Source organism: Python bivittatus, unplaced genomic scaffold (genome assembly GCF_059951505.1).
Source record: "Python bivittatus isolate LINGU-HERP-01145 unplaced genomic scaffold, Pbiv_v1 ctg000840_np1212, whole genome shotgun sequence".
Lineage (NCBI taxonomy): Eukaryota > Metazoa > Chordata > Lepidosauria > Squamata > Pythonidae > Python > Python bivittatus.
The window spans coordinates 43,228,936-43,248,480 of NW_028277113.1; the positions used below are offsets into that span (position 1 = coordinate 43,228,936).

The 19,545-nt window shown below is 34.8% G+C and overlaps 1 protein-coding gene across 2 annotated transcripts in view; it reads right to left on the reverse strand.

The window, feature by feature from the left end:
* Positions 1–4,333: 4,333 nt before the first annotated feature.
* The window catches only part of RB1CC1 (RB1 inducible coiled-coil 1), a 58,743-nt gene continuing 43,531 nt past the window's right edge, over positions 4,334–19,545 (reverse strand). Inside the window, exons 16-24 of one of the 2 annotated variants that reach the window (XM_088131053.1) lie at positions 16,865–17,018; positions 16,003–16,111; positions 15,665–15,905; positions 13,082–13,136; positions 10,512–10,559; positions 8,243–8,301; positions 6,445–6,572; positions 5,637–5,707; positions 4,334–5,285 (exon numbers count right to left, since the gene is read on the reverse strand). In XM_088131053.1, the coding sequence (XP_087987179.1) occupies positions 5,208–5,285; positions 5,637–5,707; positions 6,445–6,572; positions 8,243–8,301; positions 10,512–10,559; positions 13,082–13,136; positions 15,665–15,905; positions 16,003–16,111; positions 16,865–17,018 (943 nt within the window). In that variant the 3' untranslated portion in view covers positions 4,334–5,207. Of the gene's footprint in view, positions 5,286–5,636; positions 5,708–6,435; positions 6,573–8,242; positions 8,302–10,511; positions 10,560–13,081; positions 13,137–15,664; positions 15,906–16,002; positions 16,112–16,864; positions 17,019–19,545 lie in introns of both variants that reach the window. The other variant, XM_088131052.1, reaches the window with a different exon arrangement.

The following is a 19,545-nucleotide window of genomic DNA, read 5'->3' on the forward strand; positions in this document are numbered from 1 at the left end:
CAGCTGCTCAGAAAATTTCATTAAAGAAAAAGTGAATAGATTTCCCTTTCATGCAGAAAGAGGTATATTTTATTCTCCATTTTGTTGATGTGCATTGCTACTGAAGTTTCTGCACATGTATAGACTCCTTTTGTTTGAATCATTGAAGCAGCCATGATTTTTCCAAACTTGCACAGCTACTTGAAAACTACTCCTATATGTCCCTCTATATGTTTGTGCAGTGCAGCCACTTTTCCCAGTAACGGCAGCTGCAAAAAGCTTCTGAACAACAGTGGTCTGCTTTATTGATGGAAAGACAGATGCTTTGTCCATGCTCCTGCACACTGCAAAGAAGTTGCGTTGAAAGATTTATACTGGCCTATTAAATCAAGGCTTTTGGATGTTCCCTGAGCTGATTGGCTCATAATCATTGGCTTGGCAAATCAGCTTCCTAACGGATGTGTCAACATGTTCTTTCCCAAGCCATATAATGCAACAGCATTTTGTTTTACTATTTCTAGCATGAAATGAAAGCATCCATAAATACAAGCTAATTAATATTTTGATTTTAAAGAAGTTGATTACATTTTTGTTCAAAACAAGTTAACATTTTTGTTCACACCTTTTTTTTCCCCACTACTCTGTCCATATTAGAAAGTATTTGATATGGAAGAGAATGAGAAATTGTCTGTCTGTCTGTCTGTCTGTCAGGAATTACTGAGTCATTTAATACATCCACCTCATTCTGTATGTGCATTTTATACAATTATAAAGATATGGATGTGGTTTTATTATTGTAGAGTTTGATGGCATAAGAGTACATAGCACTCATAGTTTCATAAGCCAGTCAGGCTGTGATATCCAACAAGAATGTAAACTAAATATTTTTTGGATGACTGTTTAGAATCATTACGGAATATGTTACAGTTCTGTTTGACAGAAGTTCCATTTTAGATACACACCAAGATTATAAAGTGAAACAGATGACAAGTATTTCTCAAAAACTAAGACTATCACAAGTTATTTATATTCTAAATGCATGACTTAATGTTCCTAAAGTTTTTCTGAGACACTGCTATAAGCAATGTACCAGTTTTTTTCATGGTTAACAGTTATAGGAATGTAATTTTGATCATAATTTAAAATATTAAGAGCAAAAAGATGTAGATTCAAATGTAATGAGAAGCAATGACAGGTCAATACACTAGAGTCTTGTGTTTCTCCTTTTTCAGTTCAGCATAATAAATAGGATTGGATGCAGAATAGACTTCTTCCCTTCTTGTGCCTAAGTGTCCTAAGACAGAACATAATACCCTATTCTGCTTTGGATAGCTGGGTGGGTATGGTGCCTGCAGTATATTTGGGAGACAATTCATGCCTTCCTCCAAGGTAATGTCAGTTCCACTATCTTGGAGGAAGTGCTGGTTTATCCTCTATTGAACAGAACATCTCTCAATTTGGTTGTATCAGGAAACTTCTGCCCAGGTTACAATCTTCCATTTTGGGGGATCCTAGATGAAGTGGATTACCTAGATTCCTTCTGATCAGTACAGTATTCAGACCTAGTTATGAAATGGAAATGGCATTGGTTGCTTTGGTGGATGACCAGCATTGGGACTGTAGGGAAGGATGGACCCTCCTGGTTCTCTTAGACCTTTTGTTGGCTTTAGGAACTATTCCCCAGGATTTCTTGCTGAACCACTTGCAAGGGGGTATGGACACTGTTTTATGGTGGCTCCACTCTTACCTTGGTGGACAATTGTAAATGATAATTAAAGAGAAGGAACAGTTCAGTCTGTGGTTGCTCCACTGAGCTCCGCTTTCCCCCCCACTCCCTGTTGCTATTTAATATCTATATGAAGCCAATGTGATAGATCATCTGTCAGGTTGGGGTGAAGTATCATCAGGATGCTGATGATACCCACTTATACTTTACCACCCCAGCTGGGCCAGAGATGTTGTGGAAGTCCGTACTTGGCACCTGGAAGCTGTGAGATACTGGGCATGACAACACAAGCCTAAACTTAATCCCAGAAAGATTTGTCTGTGCTCAGAAACATCTTCATTCCATGTCAATTCTAGTGATAGCTCTGGAGGGGGTTGACTAAAGCTTAAAGCTCTGAAGAAGCAAATCCATCACTTGGGGGTCCTCCTGAACTTGTGGTTCCTGGTGGAATATCATGTGGAAGCTGTAGCCAAGGGAGCCTTTGCCAGTTTAGCCTGGTATGTCAGCTGAAGTCCTTCCTGGACTAAGAACTGTAAGGACAAATAAAGGTCCTTCTCTATTGTCTCTACATGGACAGGTTATGCACAAGGAAACCAAGGTAATAAATTAGTATGGACGTCAAGTTTAGGATGAGTAAGTGACCAGACACTGTTTTAAAAGTTCATATACTAAACAAAGCACTTTAGTATCTGCAAAGAACCATGTTTAACCATGCAAGTCTAAAGCATACATTAAACCAAAGAGAAATGGACATGTTATGTTACACATGTGTATGCTGGTACAGTATTTGCTCCTGCAGAATAGACCCAATGATCATTGCTGAATAAATTTTTCTCTTTACCTGTTGGCCTCCTCTACACATCCTCCTCTTGTTATTCCACAAGAGAAGCCATAGTGTTAAAGACTTATACTTTCATCACCACAGACTTAGACACCAATTCATTTTGTATGCAGCTGTCTAACTTTGAAGTCAGCTTGGTAAAATGCTGTTGGAACAAAATATGATGGACAAGTTTTATTGGGTGAGAACCACTACTGCAAGGTAACATCAATTTTATGGTTGCTGCATTGGTTACCAATAGATTTCCAAGACTATTTCAAAATACTGATTTTAGTATAAAGCCTTTCCTGGCTTGCCTCCAAAATACCTTAGGGACTGCCTTTTCTGGTGTGAACATCCAGGGAAAGGTTCCTTAGGGTCTTGGCCTTGTGAGAGCTCAAGAAAACATATACCCAAAGGGAGTCTTTATCTCTGATGTCCCCTACATTAAAGAATAGCTAACAGTCTTCTTTCTGAAAAATGGTTTTAAAAATGACTGAAGCCCTACGTAGATTTTTTATATCATTAATGATAAAAAGGTGACTCAGGCCACATGATTTACCCCCATTCCCACCCCAGTTCTTCCAGGTCTTTTAAAAATGGAAATAAATCATTATTTATTTAAAGTGTATCTACTGTTACACTTAATAATATATAATATTATTATATTATATATTATTATATATTATTATATATAATATAATATAATATAATATAATATAATATAATATAATATAATATAATATAATATAATATAATATAATATATATAATATAATACTGTTATATTAAAATAATCCTTAAATTTGTCTTCAAAATGATATAGGATAAAACACAAAACTTTCAATGCCAACAAAAAATGCATAACTTAGAGCCCTGGAAATTGGAAGATTCTGCTGATAATGGCTTATTACAGACATTACATGTCAACTTGTGAAGGGCTAGTTGGAGCTGTGTGAACTGAAGGAAGCATCAATATTCAGGCTTGAAAATCTTTACTTGCTTCATCTTTGCTGAAACTAGGTATAAAAGGTAGATGACTTATTTCCATATAAACAAACCACTGTCAATCACACAGTGATAATTATATCTGAACTGGGATGTAATGATTCATGCAAACATAAGATTTGATATCTTTGTCATGATATATCAATAAAGTGATCCCAGCAAGATCAACATGATATAATGAAGCAGGCCTGAATTGCTTGCTGGTCACATGATTAAAGAGTGCTATAAACTCTTGGTCATTAAATGTAGATTTAGTCTCATTTGTTCTTCTATTTTTGAATAGAACAACCCAGTAGCAGAATCTCATTTTTGGTCAAGAACCAATGGGTGGAAGCTTTACAGATAGAGATCCAAACTCAAAATAAGGAGGAATTTCCTGACCGTGGGAGCTGTTAAGCAGGGAACAGCCTGCTGCATGGAGTCATGGGAGGTTTTCAAGCAAAGGTTGGACAATCATTTGTCTGGGATGGTCTGAGGATTCCTGCCCTGGGGAGGAGGTTGGACTACAAGGTCCCTTCCAACCCCATGATTCTAGATGAAAAATGGTTAGAACACTATTTTGTCTTGTCCCAAGAAATTTACTTAAACCATTTTACTTAGGTGCTTCACTGTGCACCCATAAATTGTCATTTAAATTATGAGCTTCATCATATATGGAAAATTTCAGAAAGCTTTTTACAGGCATTTTTAAAATATTCATACAAAGTATCTTATACATTCAATTTTAAAATTTACAAGAACAGACTTGGATAGAACTGCCCTACCACATTGGATTTAAAAAGCATGCAGACCATTGAAACATTTACAGGTTCAAATTTTTATTGTTTTAAAATTCTACATGTCTTTTACAGTACAATAATTTGTTATTTAAGTGATCTTTGTATAGTTAATGTACAATGGATTTTTCTCCCTGAACCTTAGCCATGAAATACAATTTCATCAATATGATTTTTTTTTAAATAGATCAATACAAGACTTCTCTGAGGGTGGGGAAGGTGTTTCATTTAAATACAAGAGCATAGCTACTTCTTTCAAAATCTGTGATCAACCCTTCAAAAACTTCAAAGACTGATCCATATTAGCCTAACAAGATACTTTTTTTCCTTTCTCTTATATTAAACGGCTTTTTAATGCAATAAAGCAAGTTGCAAGAGTTACCTTTTCATCTATTGAGGCAAACTCACGCTGAAGAAAATTATGATTATCTGCATGCAATGAACACTCCTGTATTATAAATAACTGATGGTTTTATACATATTATAAAGAATCTGTTAAAGAGTGAAAGTAGTTTGATAATGGTTTCACAAAAGGACAGATGCTGGTAATGGTAGCTAACATTTAACACCTAATATGAACTAATGCATATTTAAACAGGCAATTAACATGGCTAGTAAATAAGCCATGATACACAAGATTTGCCCTTTCAGAAAATGAACTCTTTTGGTCCACATTTCTAAAGTTATCTGGATAAAAAAATTGGAACAATTAGGCCAGACATAATGATGAATTTCTTGTTTCTAAAATATAACACATTAAAAAGAAAAAAAAAAGATCATATTGTGGAGCATTGTCATATGACCTCTATATAAAAAAAATGGCCTGCTACTTGGATTGATGAATGGGCACTGAAGGACTAGCCAGAAAATATTGTATTGAGTTGAATCTCCATCATGTGTTATACTTTCTTATTCCATGGTACTGCTTTTACTCTGTAGAATTTTGTACCCAGAGGAACTTTAAATCGGTTTTGTGCCTAAGGAAGGAAAAAAGGAAGGGAGGAAGGAAAGAAGGAAAGAAAATTATTGCAAATGTAGTACCAGATCTATAATCAACTGTATCTAAGGTTTCTAGTCTGCAATGTGTATATATGTGTGTGTGTGTGTGTGTGTGTTTCTATTTTTGTTTTTTGAAATCCATGACATTTCAGGTACTTTGTATTCAGTAGAACATGGCATTTCATATCTTTCCAAACAAACAGTCTCTTTTATCTACTGCACAATAATGAAAGTATGAAGAAGCTACATTATTCCTCTCAGCAAAATAATACTCAAATCCTGTTATACAATTTAATTGAACCATGATGAATCAGATAATTAATCCTTACCTTTTTTGCCTGACAATATTCCTTTTCCATTACTTTCCCTAAAACCCAGGGTCTTCGAGATGTCCCGGAAGCTAGAAAGAGAATGTTCAGGACTTGAAAACATTGTATATAAGCAACTGCCCACTCCACTAATCTTGACAACACTGTTCAAGGTCATCTATCTAGCTGTTCAATTATCTAATAGAAGAAAAGCTCCATGTGTGTATAACCATTCTGATATTACAGGACACATAAGTTTTTTTCCCCCCTCCTATCCCTAAATGGTATGATTGGAATATACAATTTTACAAACATACATAGAAAATTCATACTGAGAATGGTAAATATATCCAGTGGCATAATTTCATAAGATGTGGATATTGGCATGAAAATAGGTATTTCATGGTAAGGAAGAGGAAGAAATGAACCAGTCTCATTGAGTTACGATAAAGTCTCTCCTGAACTTTAGTTCCACCACAGCATCATATCAAACTTCAGACAAAAAGCACTTCCTCGATAACTTGAAAGCAATATGCTCAATCATACTTTTGGCTTATAGAATTATTTTTGTAAGTGGAATAGACTCTCCTTCTCCACTGTACTTTTTAAATCAGCTCTAGAACAGATCCAAGGGTTGATGGGTGGGAAAAAGGACAAGGCAAGTCCCACTGGATGTTCATACATCTTTATACATAATTATATAATATATGTGTGTGTACATATTCATAAGTAGACAATAGTTTAAAAAATCTTTTATCTAATGGGTGATCATACTTTTTAAATACATCAGAAAAACACTTTCCAGAGTTATGACACTTACCATACCCACCTGGTTTGAGATCTAGTGCCGCAAGAGATTCTGAGTGTAAAAAATACAAAGTTGGGCTAACAGTAAATAATACATAGTTGTCATGACGCTCATCCAAGATTATGAGAACCAAATCACCAACCTGAAAACTAGTTAAAAAGAAAAAGGCTAAGCAGGCAATACATAATACAGTACTAAGCAGATATATGTACTCAACGAAAATCCCAAATAACCAAGCACAAGATTACATCCTAAGCATTTATTTTTGCGGTCCTGCTCAACAGAAATGTAAATCAGGAGATTCTTGTTTCATCTGAAAAACATTCCTTTTTAACTCTTAATTTTAAACTCTTTTAACTTTTAAACTCTTAATTTTAAGAAAGTGTCTTTTTGCAGAGGCTTGAAAATGCATTCTGGAGTGGTAGGTGGGTGATTGAAGATGAAACTATGGCACATATCTCCAGTCACAGATATCTAGTACAAAAATATAATATGTAAAAAAAAAAAGGTTGCATATGTCTCTCTGATGGATACTAATATGGGCTAATGAAGTCTAATAATTTATAATGTTTCCCAGTGCTTTAGCATGGAGCTTTCATCAATAAGCATGCCTGATTATTGGGTTAATAATGTAAAGTACAGTAAATGACATGCATACTTAAAAAGTTTCATGTTTCTTATGTAAATAGAGTTCACTGCTGTGGTCATAGTAACAAAGAACAGCCATGGTACACTTACTGTTTTTTTTTGCCCTGAATGAATAAATCTTAATTTCTCAAACTTTTCAGAAAATATATTAATTACGAAACCCAAGATCCAGGGAAATACACAAAATGGCAAAAAACTCATGACAATAAGCTTCTAATTTCACTGTTCTACTTAGGAAAGTGGATAGGGGAGAGATACACCCCTATCATCATTAGTGATTCAGGATTCAAAAATGATCTTTAGTGATTTTATTGGCAAGAAGAGGTAGCAGAAACAATAAGAATGGATTCTCTAAGAGAAAGAAATTTGGAAAGAGTGAAATATTTTGTATCTCCCAACAGAATAATCTTCTGTAGCAATTATTACTACAACTTTGACCACAATCTAACAGGGAAAGAAAGAACAACCGGAAGGTTGTTTTAAGGGGTAGGCTTTGGAAGCAAGAAAGACACAGAACAGCAAAAACTGGATTGTTGCTTTCCTTCCATACATCATTCTTAAGGAAGGGAAACGGAAGGGAAATTCCTACAAGAGGGCATTAATTGGGATGTCTGAGCTAGATGGATGTCTCGATTGAGTTTACTCACAGTACACAGTAAAGTCTGCTGAATTCCTATAAAGTACTGGAAAATACTCTCTAAAGGACTTAGCCATGTATTTATATGATGGGTTTAGGGTTAAGGTTTTTTTTAACCTACAATAAGTTTAAATAATGGAATGAAAGAAATTCCCATGTGCAAGATAGTAGGGTTTTCATAAGATACATCAGCAGTTTAAGGACAAGAGATATTGTAATTAGCAGTGTGTGTGTGTGTGTGTGTATGTGTGTACATGCATGCACATTTAATTTTCTGTAACTTGTTTTCAAATTCTTATACAAGTTAACTCCTAGGTATCTATCTCAACACAAACACAATGGTAAATTCTATTAATGTCTTTAAAAAGTAGTAGCGGGGAAGGGATTACATTTTTGTTTTTAAGTTTTTGCAAGTAAACAAATATAAATAATTCCTACTTAAAGTTTTCTGACATATTGATTTTAGTCTGTATTAATGACCACAGAAGAATTTAATTTTTTAAAAAATTCACAATTACCAACATGTATACTTACTCTCTGATAGCAATTTTTTCAGAATGTCTTAGAGAAACTGAAGACATGCTTTGAGACATCTGAAAAATGTAACATTACTATTATTTTCCTGTTACAGCATGTGTGACACAGCATGTTCTAGGCATAGATTAATACTGATCAATCTTGTCATAGATTGAGATTTAAAAAAAAGAAAAAATCTGGCTTTTTACGCTTTATCTCCACTTTTTGGACAAACTTTTGTTAAGACCTTAAAGCAATTTCATCATATAAAGACAAAGAAAGTTATTCATCACCATTAAAACTGATTTTTAAGCAGCCTTATGCTCTTATGAATGTCAACACTTTTTTCTTTAATCATATATCCTACATTATAACTTACATTTTGCATTTATGGAGTGCTTACCAATTCTATTTCTATACTCAATATTCTACAAAACATGAAATGCCAGGGCAGAAAAACCTATTCTTTTTGCTTTACTAACTGGGGTGGGACAAAGGGTAACCAATCTGGGCTGAGTTATTGTTGCAGTGGTAACTATATATACCATTCATTTCAAACATACAGCTATGGCTTTATGCCTTTTTATCAGCTCTTTTAGGATTTCTCATTTATAGCATTTAATTACATGTCTGTCATGAAATCAGACACAAAAGAAATTAGGAGATTATTTTCCAATAACTCTGGAGGAGATTTGATTCCGCCGAAACCAGTAGGATCCTGAAATGACACATGTAATTTAAATGAATGGAAAACTAGATTGGCTAAATAGGAGCCAGTTTGATCTAGTGGTTACGGCACCAGGCTAGAAAGCAGAGGACTGAGTTCTAGTCCCGCCTTAGGCACGAAAGCCGCCTGGGTGACTTTGGGCCAGTCCCTCTCTCTCAGCCCAACTCACCTCACAGGGTTGTTGTTGTGGGGAAAATAGGAGGAGGAAGAAACATTAGGTATGTTTGCCACCTTGAGTTATTTATAAAAATAATAAAGGTGGGGTAATTATTTTTTTTTAAATCCTTAAACAACACCTAAAGCCTGAGCTGAGAGGAGATGATATACTCCAGAAATCTTCCTTATTAGAAACATCTGACATATAGTAAATCCATACTGCTCAGTTACAGGGGTGATGAGGGCACCATTGGAAGACTTGAAAAGACAGGGTAAGGATAGATTGTTACGGAGAAAATCTATCTATGTGGTCACCAGGATTCGAAAATGACTTGATGGCACATAATCATCACAATCATGATCAAATCCATCTAGTTTTTAATATTGTGCCAGGAAAATGTTGTCAGTATCTTGGTTGTTTTTAGTAGTTCAAAATGAAGTACAGATAGTTCTTGTTTAGCAATCACAACTGGGACTGGCAACTGAGTTGTTAAGCAAAGCAGTTGCTAAGTGAAACCACGACTGTGCTTATAATCTTACTTCAGCTTTCCTTTGCTTTATAAGCTTGGGAAGGTTGTAAATGCAAGGATTGGTTGTAAAGTTACTTTTTCATCACTGTTGTAACTGTGAATGGTTGCTAAATGAGGCAGTGGCTAAACAAAGACTACATGTAGTAGTGATAATGGCTAAAGGACTGGCAAAAACCACCTTTAAGCTTATTCATTGCATATTAATTTTTGTTCTTTTTTTTAATTGCATGTTTAAGTTACTAATCAAATACTATATTTAGTCAGACATTAGATGTCCCCAAATGTTCTTTTAGGATTTACAACCTTAAATAAACCTAGTTTTTTCTCATGAGAAAAGGTCCCCAATCTTAAAAATTGGGAAGCAACTAACTACTGTTAGTTTTGGACTATGATTCAAGAGGCAAAACTCCTACTCCTAACTCGCAGCAAAGTGTTGCTAACAGAAAGGAGAAGGGAGAAATGTCCTTTTAATTTTAAGGAAGGATGAAGTGAAAAGGAGAAGGAGGGAAGAACAGAATCTTTTTCTATTCTCTCTAGCCTACTGTTGCTCCATATTTTCCTTTAAAACTAAAATACAGTTTAAAAAAAAAAAGCATATTAAAAATGGAATGTTTGGAAAAGGTGGAGAACTGCCTGAGGCAGGCAGATATTCACCACCAAAGCATCAGTTATAGTAATAGTCCGCCACAGCCACAGTTGCTCAGTACAATTCTGGTCTCTACCTTCAGCACCACAAGAGAGCCCAAAATGGCCTCTAATCCACACTACCTTACAACAATATATCCCTTACAGGACATTTTTTTTTAAATTAAACTGATTAATTTCATCCTTCTATTCTTTTGAATAAAATTTTAATAAAATTTACAAATCTTACCAATCTTTGATTCAGCCTTTTATTTTCCTCCTCTTTCAACTGCAGTGTCTGCAAAAAAAATGCTTATTTTTTTATTTAAATATGTATGTGTGTGTGTGTGTATTTATTAGTATTATAGCTTTATAGATGCATTCCCAGTATTTTTACGCTGCAATTCTATTCATACCTTCTTAATAGGGAATAAAGAAAAATGAGAATCTGTTGCCTGGGAAGTTCATATATATATGAGCAGATTTTGTACCTCCCAAATAAGAGAACATAACATGTGGATGTGTGTCCTGAAACTCAACACATTTTAGAAATTTGTGATGTGATTCACAGGTCAAAAAATAGGCACAAAAATAGAGATACATTAGAAAAAGGCCCATATATGCATATACAGAAAGACTGCATAATAGGAAGCTGCATATGTTAGAATAGAACAGAATAGAACTTAGGGTTGATAATTTTTGGCAAGGAAGGAAAAGATAGATGCTCTTTTCTGTCTGGGAATAAAACCATCTAGCACAATGAAATTTGCTCCTGAGTAAACATATGGGATTGCAACAATAAAGGCTCAACGTAAAAGTGATTTCAGAATTTTCTATACAAACACATAAGCACTATGTCTATTTACTGTTCCCCAGAATATTCTGTAACTCCTTGCCAGCTTAATGTGTGTTCTTTGTGAGATTAGAAGTTTAGGCTGAAATACTTAGCTGCTCTTTTACTTAGGAACCCAACTTTAATATGTGTGTGTGTGTGTGTTTTAGGGTTATTTCCCCATGATTACAGCTAACTAAGATGATCAATAAAACTTCAGTGGACCTGAGCTATACATTTGCACTTCAGTTCTGTTGAACACTGTTTGGCTCAAAATACCAATCGCTTCCTTTAAATTTATGTTACCAAGTATAGAAGGGGAATGAGAGCAATATAAAACATTCAGTATTGTAAGCAAGTGTCCCAGAAATGCTGATTTTTGGAAAGCAAGGCAGGTAAATCTAGTATATGCTCCTTACTTCTTTACTGCAACATGGATGAGCAATGTGTAGTGAATGGTGTAAAACGGTTTAAAAGCCAGTCATTTTTCCAAGCCAGCCTTTGTAAGATAAACTTAGTATGGGCAGAATATAAAGCCAAACCTTCCTTAGAAGAAAACTTACTAGAGATTTTTATAGCTAAATACATATATATTTAAACTAAATACAACTTATTAAACCTTAAGGGATTCTGCATATAAAATATGTGCTCTGTCGCTGAATTATGGGAATTTCCCTTAGTCAGCTAAGAGCTATCTGTATCAGAAAATAAGCTTTTAAATATTTTCCCTATATTTCTAGTGTTAACCAGGAGTACTGAATATGTTTGTTTACCTTTAAAAACAAACAAGCAAACCAAAACCAAATATTTCCTAAAATCAATCTGGACTCCTAGTGATTACACAGACATCTTCCTGTGGGTTTTTTTTTTTTTTTTTTGACAGCAATACAGATGTAGGTTTTCTTGGCCTTCTTCCGGGATGTTTTTTTCCCAAACCTTACTCAGAGCCTTGGGACTTCCTAGTGGTTTTCTATAAAAGTACTAACCAGGTTCAGACCTGCTTAGATTTTATTGGAATTTTTCAAAGTCAGTCAGATACTGACACTACTATAAGCCTTACAAAATCAAGCTGAGCTCCTAAGTAATAGTTCCAGACTGTTTACTTGGCAAAAAAAGTTTGCTTTCCCCTAGGATTTTTTCCATTTCTTAGTCTAGCCTATAGTTTTGGGATTTCCTGCAGATCTCCTATCCAAGTCCTAACTAGGCCAGACTCTATTTGGCCTTGGATTCCAGACAAGATTAGCCAGGTGCTGGAGCCTACTGAGGCAAAGTAGCATTAAGTTGGAAGAGATGTAAAAAAAGGGTCTAAATGAGCAGACATCCAATTACAAGACAGCAGCAATATTTTGTTGTGCAACGTGGTCTGCATTATGGCAGTGTTATATTTAATGAATCATTGCTTCAGAGAACCAAATGATTCATTTTAAAATATTTTTGTCTAATCGCACATTTATATCAGAGTAATCACAAGTCACAACTCAGTAACAGCTCTGATTTCTAGCCTGCCTTTCTGCCTATAAAGCCCAGAAATGTTTCATGTAACAGCAAACACAATAGTACAAGCTGGTTAGTGCAAAATCAGGCTGCTGTGAACACCTCTTCTGTGGGCCTTATGAACATGGGTGCATGTGGGGATTGGTTTGTGCAAAACCTAGGAGGGAGCAGGGCCAAATCTGGTTAGATGAAAGATTACCAGGGAATACTAGAGCTGTAGAATAGTCTGGGAATTAAATACAACACGGAAGAAAGCAATAGTAAACCACTTTCATGGTGCTATCAAGACACCTGCATGGACATATCCATGAAGTCACCACGTTGGCTCAGTTCAAAGGACACTTTATTTTAGTTGGTAGTATCAACTTGAATAGTGCTGGATATGCAATGGATAGATGAGGAGGAAAAAGACTGAATGTAGGCTCCTTCCCAAACCTTAATTTTATCTAACATTAGTACTGCTAAAGATTGATACTGGCATAAGAACTACTCACTTTTTCTAACATCATTATCCTCTGTTTTTCTTCAGATAACATCTGGGCATTTTCACTAGAAGAAGAAGAAGAAGAAGAAGAAGAAGAAGAAGAAGAAGAAGAAGAAGAAGAAGAAGAAGAAGAAGAAGAAGAAGAAGAAGAAGAAGAAGAAGAAGAAGAAGAAGAAGAAGAAGAAGAAGAAGAAAGCAAAATAGAAGATGTTAACAAGATATGAAGTTTTATTAAAAACCTTTCCGGCTCTCCAACATAGTATATTTGTAATAATTGTTAAAAAAAATCTTTAACAATATGACAAGAACTAAGAAAGAGTAACAAACAGCTTTTAGCATTGGCCAAATGACCCTAAATAATACTTTGTATTACGGACATATCAAACAAACAAACATGATTAAAAGCTGAGTGCACAGTATGTTCATCTTTGCCCTCTTCATGCAAGCCTCATGTATACAGACACATACAAGGCAGCAACTGAAGCTGCCTTCCCTATACCAAATATTCTGGAGAAGCTGAGAATCTTACTGGAGGTTATGGGGAGTTGGCCAGGTAAAGAGACCAAACACCAAATGGGACAGGTGTCATCTAATGAATCAGCTATTGCTAGTGGGATGAGTATTGCCTAGATACCAGCTACTGCTCTGAAAGGCACAGCTGCCACAGCAGCAGCAAATGATACTTCTGGGTATTTGGAGAGGATCTGAATAAATCACAACAGTGTTGTATTGCTTTGGCCACTTAAAGGAGGTGGCAGTACCAGTAGCATCCACCTGTGGAAGAAAAGGCAGATAATGGAGTGGCTGAATACCAAGTCACTGAAGAGAAAGACAATTTGATTGTTTATTGACTACTTTGTTGCTAAACAATTTCCCAAGCAGGAAAATCTTGGTAATCTTGTATGGAATCCCTGAAGTTTGTCCTGAACGTCAGGACAGTGTATGAAAGAGCTATAAAGATATTACTATTAATAGATCCATTAATCTAGCAGGAAATTAAGTAATATTCCATCTTTGAGTAAAGTCTATCAGTATCTTAAGACACTGGATGATGCCTCAAACTGCAGATTGAACAAGGGAAGAACAAACCTTTTCTGGACTCATCAGTAATTTCTAATAATATAGAACAGGGTCTGCAATCTTTTCTGAGTCCAGGGTCATACCTGGCCTTTGAGTGGCATGCTGAAGACTACTCTCTTGCTAGGGCAAAAACTATGCTTGATTTAATTAATTCATATTTTATATTTAATTTATTTAAAATATTAATTTAAATTAAATAATTAAATAATTTTAATACTGATAATATGATTATTCACAATTCATTGAATAATTTATATATCAATCTTACAATCTGGCAGAGACCTCTGAAGAGGATCTGGTGTCCTAGCCAAAGCACTTAGAGACCACATGAAGCCCTGAGATCTTGGGTTATTTCTCTGCCCCACCCTGCTAAAGACCAAAGTAACATCCTATGTAGGCTTGCAGAGATGGGGCTTAGAGACATAGCATTATGGTGCTGGAGGATGTCTCTTTGATTTTTTGTAAAGCCAATGGCCTACTACTACCTTACCCTCCAGGCATTAATTACTTACATGAAATTGCTGTGTTAGGTTTGGTGATACCAATATATAGATAACACTTAATTCTATCCCTCCCTTTTATGTCATGTAGGGTATTAAGGTTCTGAACAACTGCTGAAGATTAAAAGAGACTAGGTGTGAGCTAATACATACATTTGTGCTCAATTCTTGTAATCTTTTCATTTAAAAAGGGGGTTGAAGGGCAACAGAACTTGGTATAATAGAAATGATTGTGAGAGTTGCCCAGGACTGCCTACCCAGGCAACTAACTCAAATCCCAAGAGGCCATTATATGCACAACGTGAAAGAAACCTCAGAAAATATGAGTGAACAAAACAATAACAGAAATTGGTGGGCTAAAAAAAAAAAGTCTATTGTTAGCAACACTGTTGCATTCAATTAGATTAACATTATTTAATGATGCAGGACGAAGTCTTTATTGCTCAATGCAGACGTATGTAACCGAACAAATAAGTCAGTTTGAAAAGATATAGGTGGTACAATTTTCCATCTATTTATACACTACTTTTTGATATGAAGGGATTAGAAACCCTGTTTCAGTGATGAATAAAACTGATTTCTGCAGTTCAAAATACTTAATATAAAACAACGTTCCTCACAAATTTTAATTTAAGGCTGAAACTTCATAAAATACACACAAAATTAAACTGAAGTGCTGAAAAGGGGTGGTTTTTTTCCCTTCATTTGAACAGGTGGGTCAAATGAAATCTGAAACGCTAATAGCTGAGGATTTGGCATTCTAATTTTAAATATATTACTATTTTTTAAATAATTAAGCAGATAATAATCAAGAGAGACGAGAGAGAGATTGTTGATATAACAATCAAACATTATATGTACATATGGCATGACAAAAGACATGTCTTTATAAATAATGCTCAGAAAAAAAAAAAACACCTTAGGACCAGCACGTCTAATCTTGGGGAGGGGTGAAAACATATTTCATTCATTCTGTAATACTCAGATACTTATTTCAATGCAAAATGACTTACTTTACAGTCATCATGCTAGTTTCTAGCGTGGAATCAGTTTTTCCTTCTTCTGCTATATCGTAACTCAATCGTTCAGTTTCTGTTGTGAAATCAGCTGCACAAGCTCCAGAAGGTTCCGAAGTAGGAGGTAAGCATGTTGATGAAACAAGATTACTACTTTTCAGCTTATTAACTTCTTCTTCAAGTTTCTTCTTTTCTTCAAGTAAACGAGCTCGGTCTTCAGAAAGACTTTCAATCAGATCTGAGCAAGGCATTTCAATTATTTATATTTAACACTGCACTGTACGGCATAATTGCTATTTGTATGCAAAACCTAATGTATTACATTGCATGCTTACCCTTGTCCCTTTCTTGCTGCTGTTTTATCATTTTCAATTTGTCGCTAAGATCCTTTATTATATTTTCTTTTTTCAGTTTTTCTCTTACTAGGACAGTGTTAAATGTAGTCTGAAAAGACAGTATTAAAGTTATTTTTGATAACACAATGAACAAAATATAGATATGCACACTTTTAAATTTCTAATCCTTAATAGTATTAAAGCACATTAAAAGATTTTAGATGCAAAGGCCTGGAACACATCTAATATTACATTACCCTATTACTAGAAACTTGCACTTAACTCTTAATAACACATCATTGTGAAGTGTTTGTAACTCCCTCTGAAGTCAGTGAGATAAAGATGGCTGTAAAGCACATTTCTTCATGAGCACAGAATTAAATGAAAATTTGCTATACATGAATACTTGTGAGATACAAATCTGACTTGTAGGTATGATTGGTTTCTTTGCCAGGTCACCGACTATTGTTTCAGTGAGATTTTACTTTTTCTGGCTGAACAGACATTCAAACATTTTCTTTTACAATCATAATCTGTCCCCCATTCCTGCCCCACCGATGTATCAAGTCTTCAGTAATGTAATAGATATGGTTTGAGACTCAGTGAAGACTCAGAAATGAATATGGATTCTAAAACAGAAGGAATGCAGTGAACTTTATGAAGCCACTGGGGTATTGCCTAAAACAGCCAAAAACCAGCCCCAAAAGCTAGGCAACCATTCCTTTACATACAAAGACATAAGGATATCATCAGGTCTTTGAAATTTGAGGAATTTGCTTCACAGACGGCCAAAACCAAAGAAGCTTTCAATTATTTTATATTATCCCCAGCAAGAAAATCTAATTTGTAGTCATAGAGCTACCTGCTGCTCTGCAGTGAGTGATGTTCGAATGTTTTGCATTTCTTCATTTTTTCTTTTCTCATATTCTTCAAGCTGTTCCAAAAACTTCACTTTCTCTTCCTGGAGTTTTTCTTGAAGTTCTGCAACCAAGCTTGACGCAGATGATTCAAATGAACTTGAAAAAGGAAAAAATATTGAGGATACAATCAAACAATCCAACGTAGTAAAAAAAAAAGGGGGGGGGACCTCAATATCATTTAATTTGACATATGTACATATAGTTAAAAATGAAAGGCTCAGATCAATATTAGCTGATTTACTAATTATCAGATTTAAATTAAGTTTTAGGACAAAACAGGTTTTGGCCTTGCAATAATAACCTACTAACAAAATTCAAGCCGATTTTAAATAATGAATTCAGACCTACAGCAATCTGGCTTTTCCAATGGTTATCTATATCTGTTGTTCCCCCCATCCCCCACCCAACTGTACAAATAGTATTTAGGAAGGCAAAATCAATACAATAAAAGATACCTAAATGGGAAAAAGTAGCTCAAAGCTCAACAACTTCTTAAGCATAAGCACAAAAGGTTTCAACTGAAACAACATTAATGACTTCTTCATTACATTTATGGAATAAATGTTATGAAAATGGAACAAGACTGGATGTTATTGGCCTACAAAGCAGAAAGGGCTGAAACCTGAACCTCCTACATTCATCTTACCCAATGAGAAAGAAATGATTCATAGAGGTGCTTGAAACAGAAGTGAAAACATGCTTAATTATCTTCTTTTTCTTCAAAGGAGTTCAGAGTAGAATAAATCTTCCCTGATGCCACCTAACCAGGCCTTTTTACTGTATGAAGCTAGTAATTAAACTGTAGGGGTTTTTTTGTCTTGAGGATTTAGATATGGGCAGTCATAACCTTTGCTAACTCTTTAATTATCATAGCGCATCTGCTCAGCACACTACTGTCTCTAGAATTAAGAGCATACAGTTGCAAGGAAAAGGAGAATTATCATCCCATGTTCCTGGTCTGTCAGCTAACCATTAATATATATTTCTGGCTAAGGCTTAAATATTTACTTGAATAGTAGCTTGGTTTAACTTCTATGGATATTCCTTCTTTGGCTGATTTATTTTCATTTAGTGTCTTGTATTTTTTTAGTCCAAAATACTGCTGCTTATTACCATTTGCTTGCACTATACATACAGTATGATAAGCAAAGTATTTCAGTGTCTCCCTAGACCTCCAATCTTACTGAGTTTTGCTCCAGAGCTGTTTCATCTATCTACATTTGACAACTAACATTTGCAGCCTTGTCCCAGGAAAAAAGCATAGAATTTATACTGTATTTGCTCTCCCTCTTTTTTAATCAGAATCTGGACAAGAACAACTAATTTTGTATCATGTCAGGGAGAACAAGCAGAGTCCTGCTGGGAGCCCTAGCTTGAAACTTTGCCATCTCATCAAACTTGGGATATTATACCAGTAATTCCATATAAATTTTCTGAAGTACTGGACTGAAATGTGCATGACAGAAGTACCCAATGAGTAAAGCTGATTTTCATAGCTTCAGCATGCCAATGTCAAAAAATTAAGAGTGCCAGAACTGCAATTAATTGGATACAACTGTAAACTGCTTTAAAATTTTACTAGTGATATACAAATGTTCTAAATAAACTAATATACAAACACAAGATACATATTTAACGTACTACAGTTTACTACAAAGATCTGTATTTTTTTTCTTTCCTAATTTATTTGTAAATCAAAGGGTAATTCTATTTAATTTATCTAGATGCACAGAACATAGTTAATGAGCAAATGTTCTCTGTGTGTGTGTGTGTAATTATTCTTTTGTGGGAGAGGATATCTTAAATTCAGTATCGTATTCTTTTCAGATAAATTTGGTATGTTCATTGTTTATGCCAGATATTATCCTAAATGTGCTGGAGATATCTGGGAAAAAGGGCGGAAGAACAAATCCTCTTTGAGTATTAACTTTTGTAACAAACTCTCCTCAAACCAAAATTTACCTGTCAATAAACCCTAGAATTTAATCGAAAGCTCATTAATATTACATTAGTTCTGCTGTAAAAATGTTAATGATAACAGAATGTAAACAGTCTGAAACTAGGTAACAGGAAACTCTAGATGATGAAATAGTTAACACTGTATTTTCATTTTCCCATTCAGTGACAGATTGTCAGGCCCATCACAGAGATACAATTTTAGCTATTTTTGTTATATACATCTGAAAAATATTGCTTAGAAAAATAGAAAGACATCAGTGCAAAGCTGAATGAAATTATAAATGAAATAACGTTAAAAAGAAATGATCAAGAACTGAGAATTTAAAGATTCAGAAACTACTAGGAAGCAAATAGAGTCACTCAGAAATAAAGTTAAGTTTATAGAACTGATACAAGATAGGTGAGATATTACAAGAATTGCAACAACAGAAGGTACATTTTAAAACAAGAGAATCTTGGAACAATGTGAACAAGATCATTTAACATGCTTCCTGACTGTAACCTCAGAAAAGTACTCAGGTGCTGCTAACCCATCAGCAGCAATCAAAACGGAGCAATTTAAATTCAGACCAAGATAGAAAGACTAAATGCAAATCATGGGATCTATTAGTGATATTACTTTGCACATAAAGGAAACAGTTATAAGAAATATTTGATTAAGAAC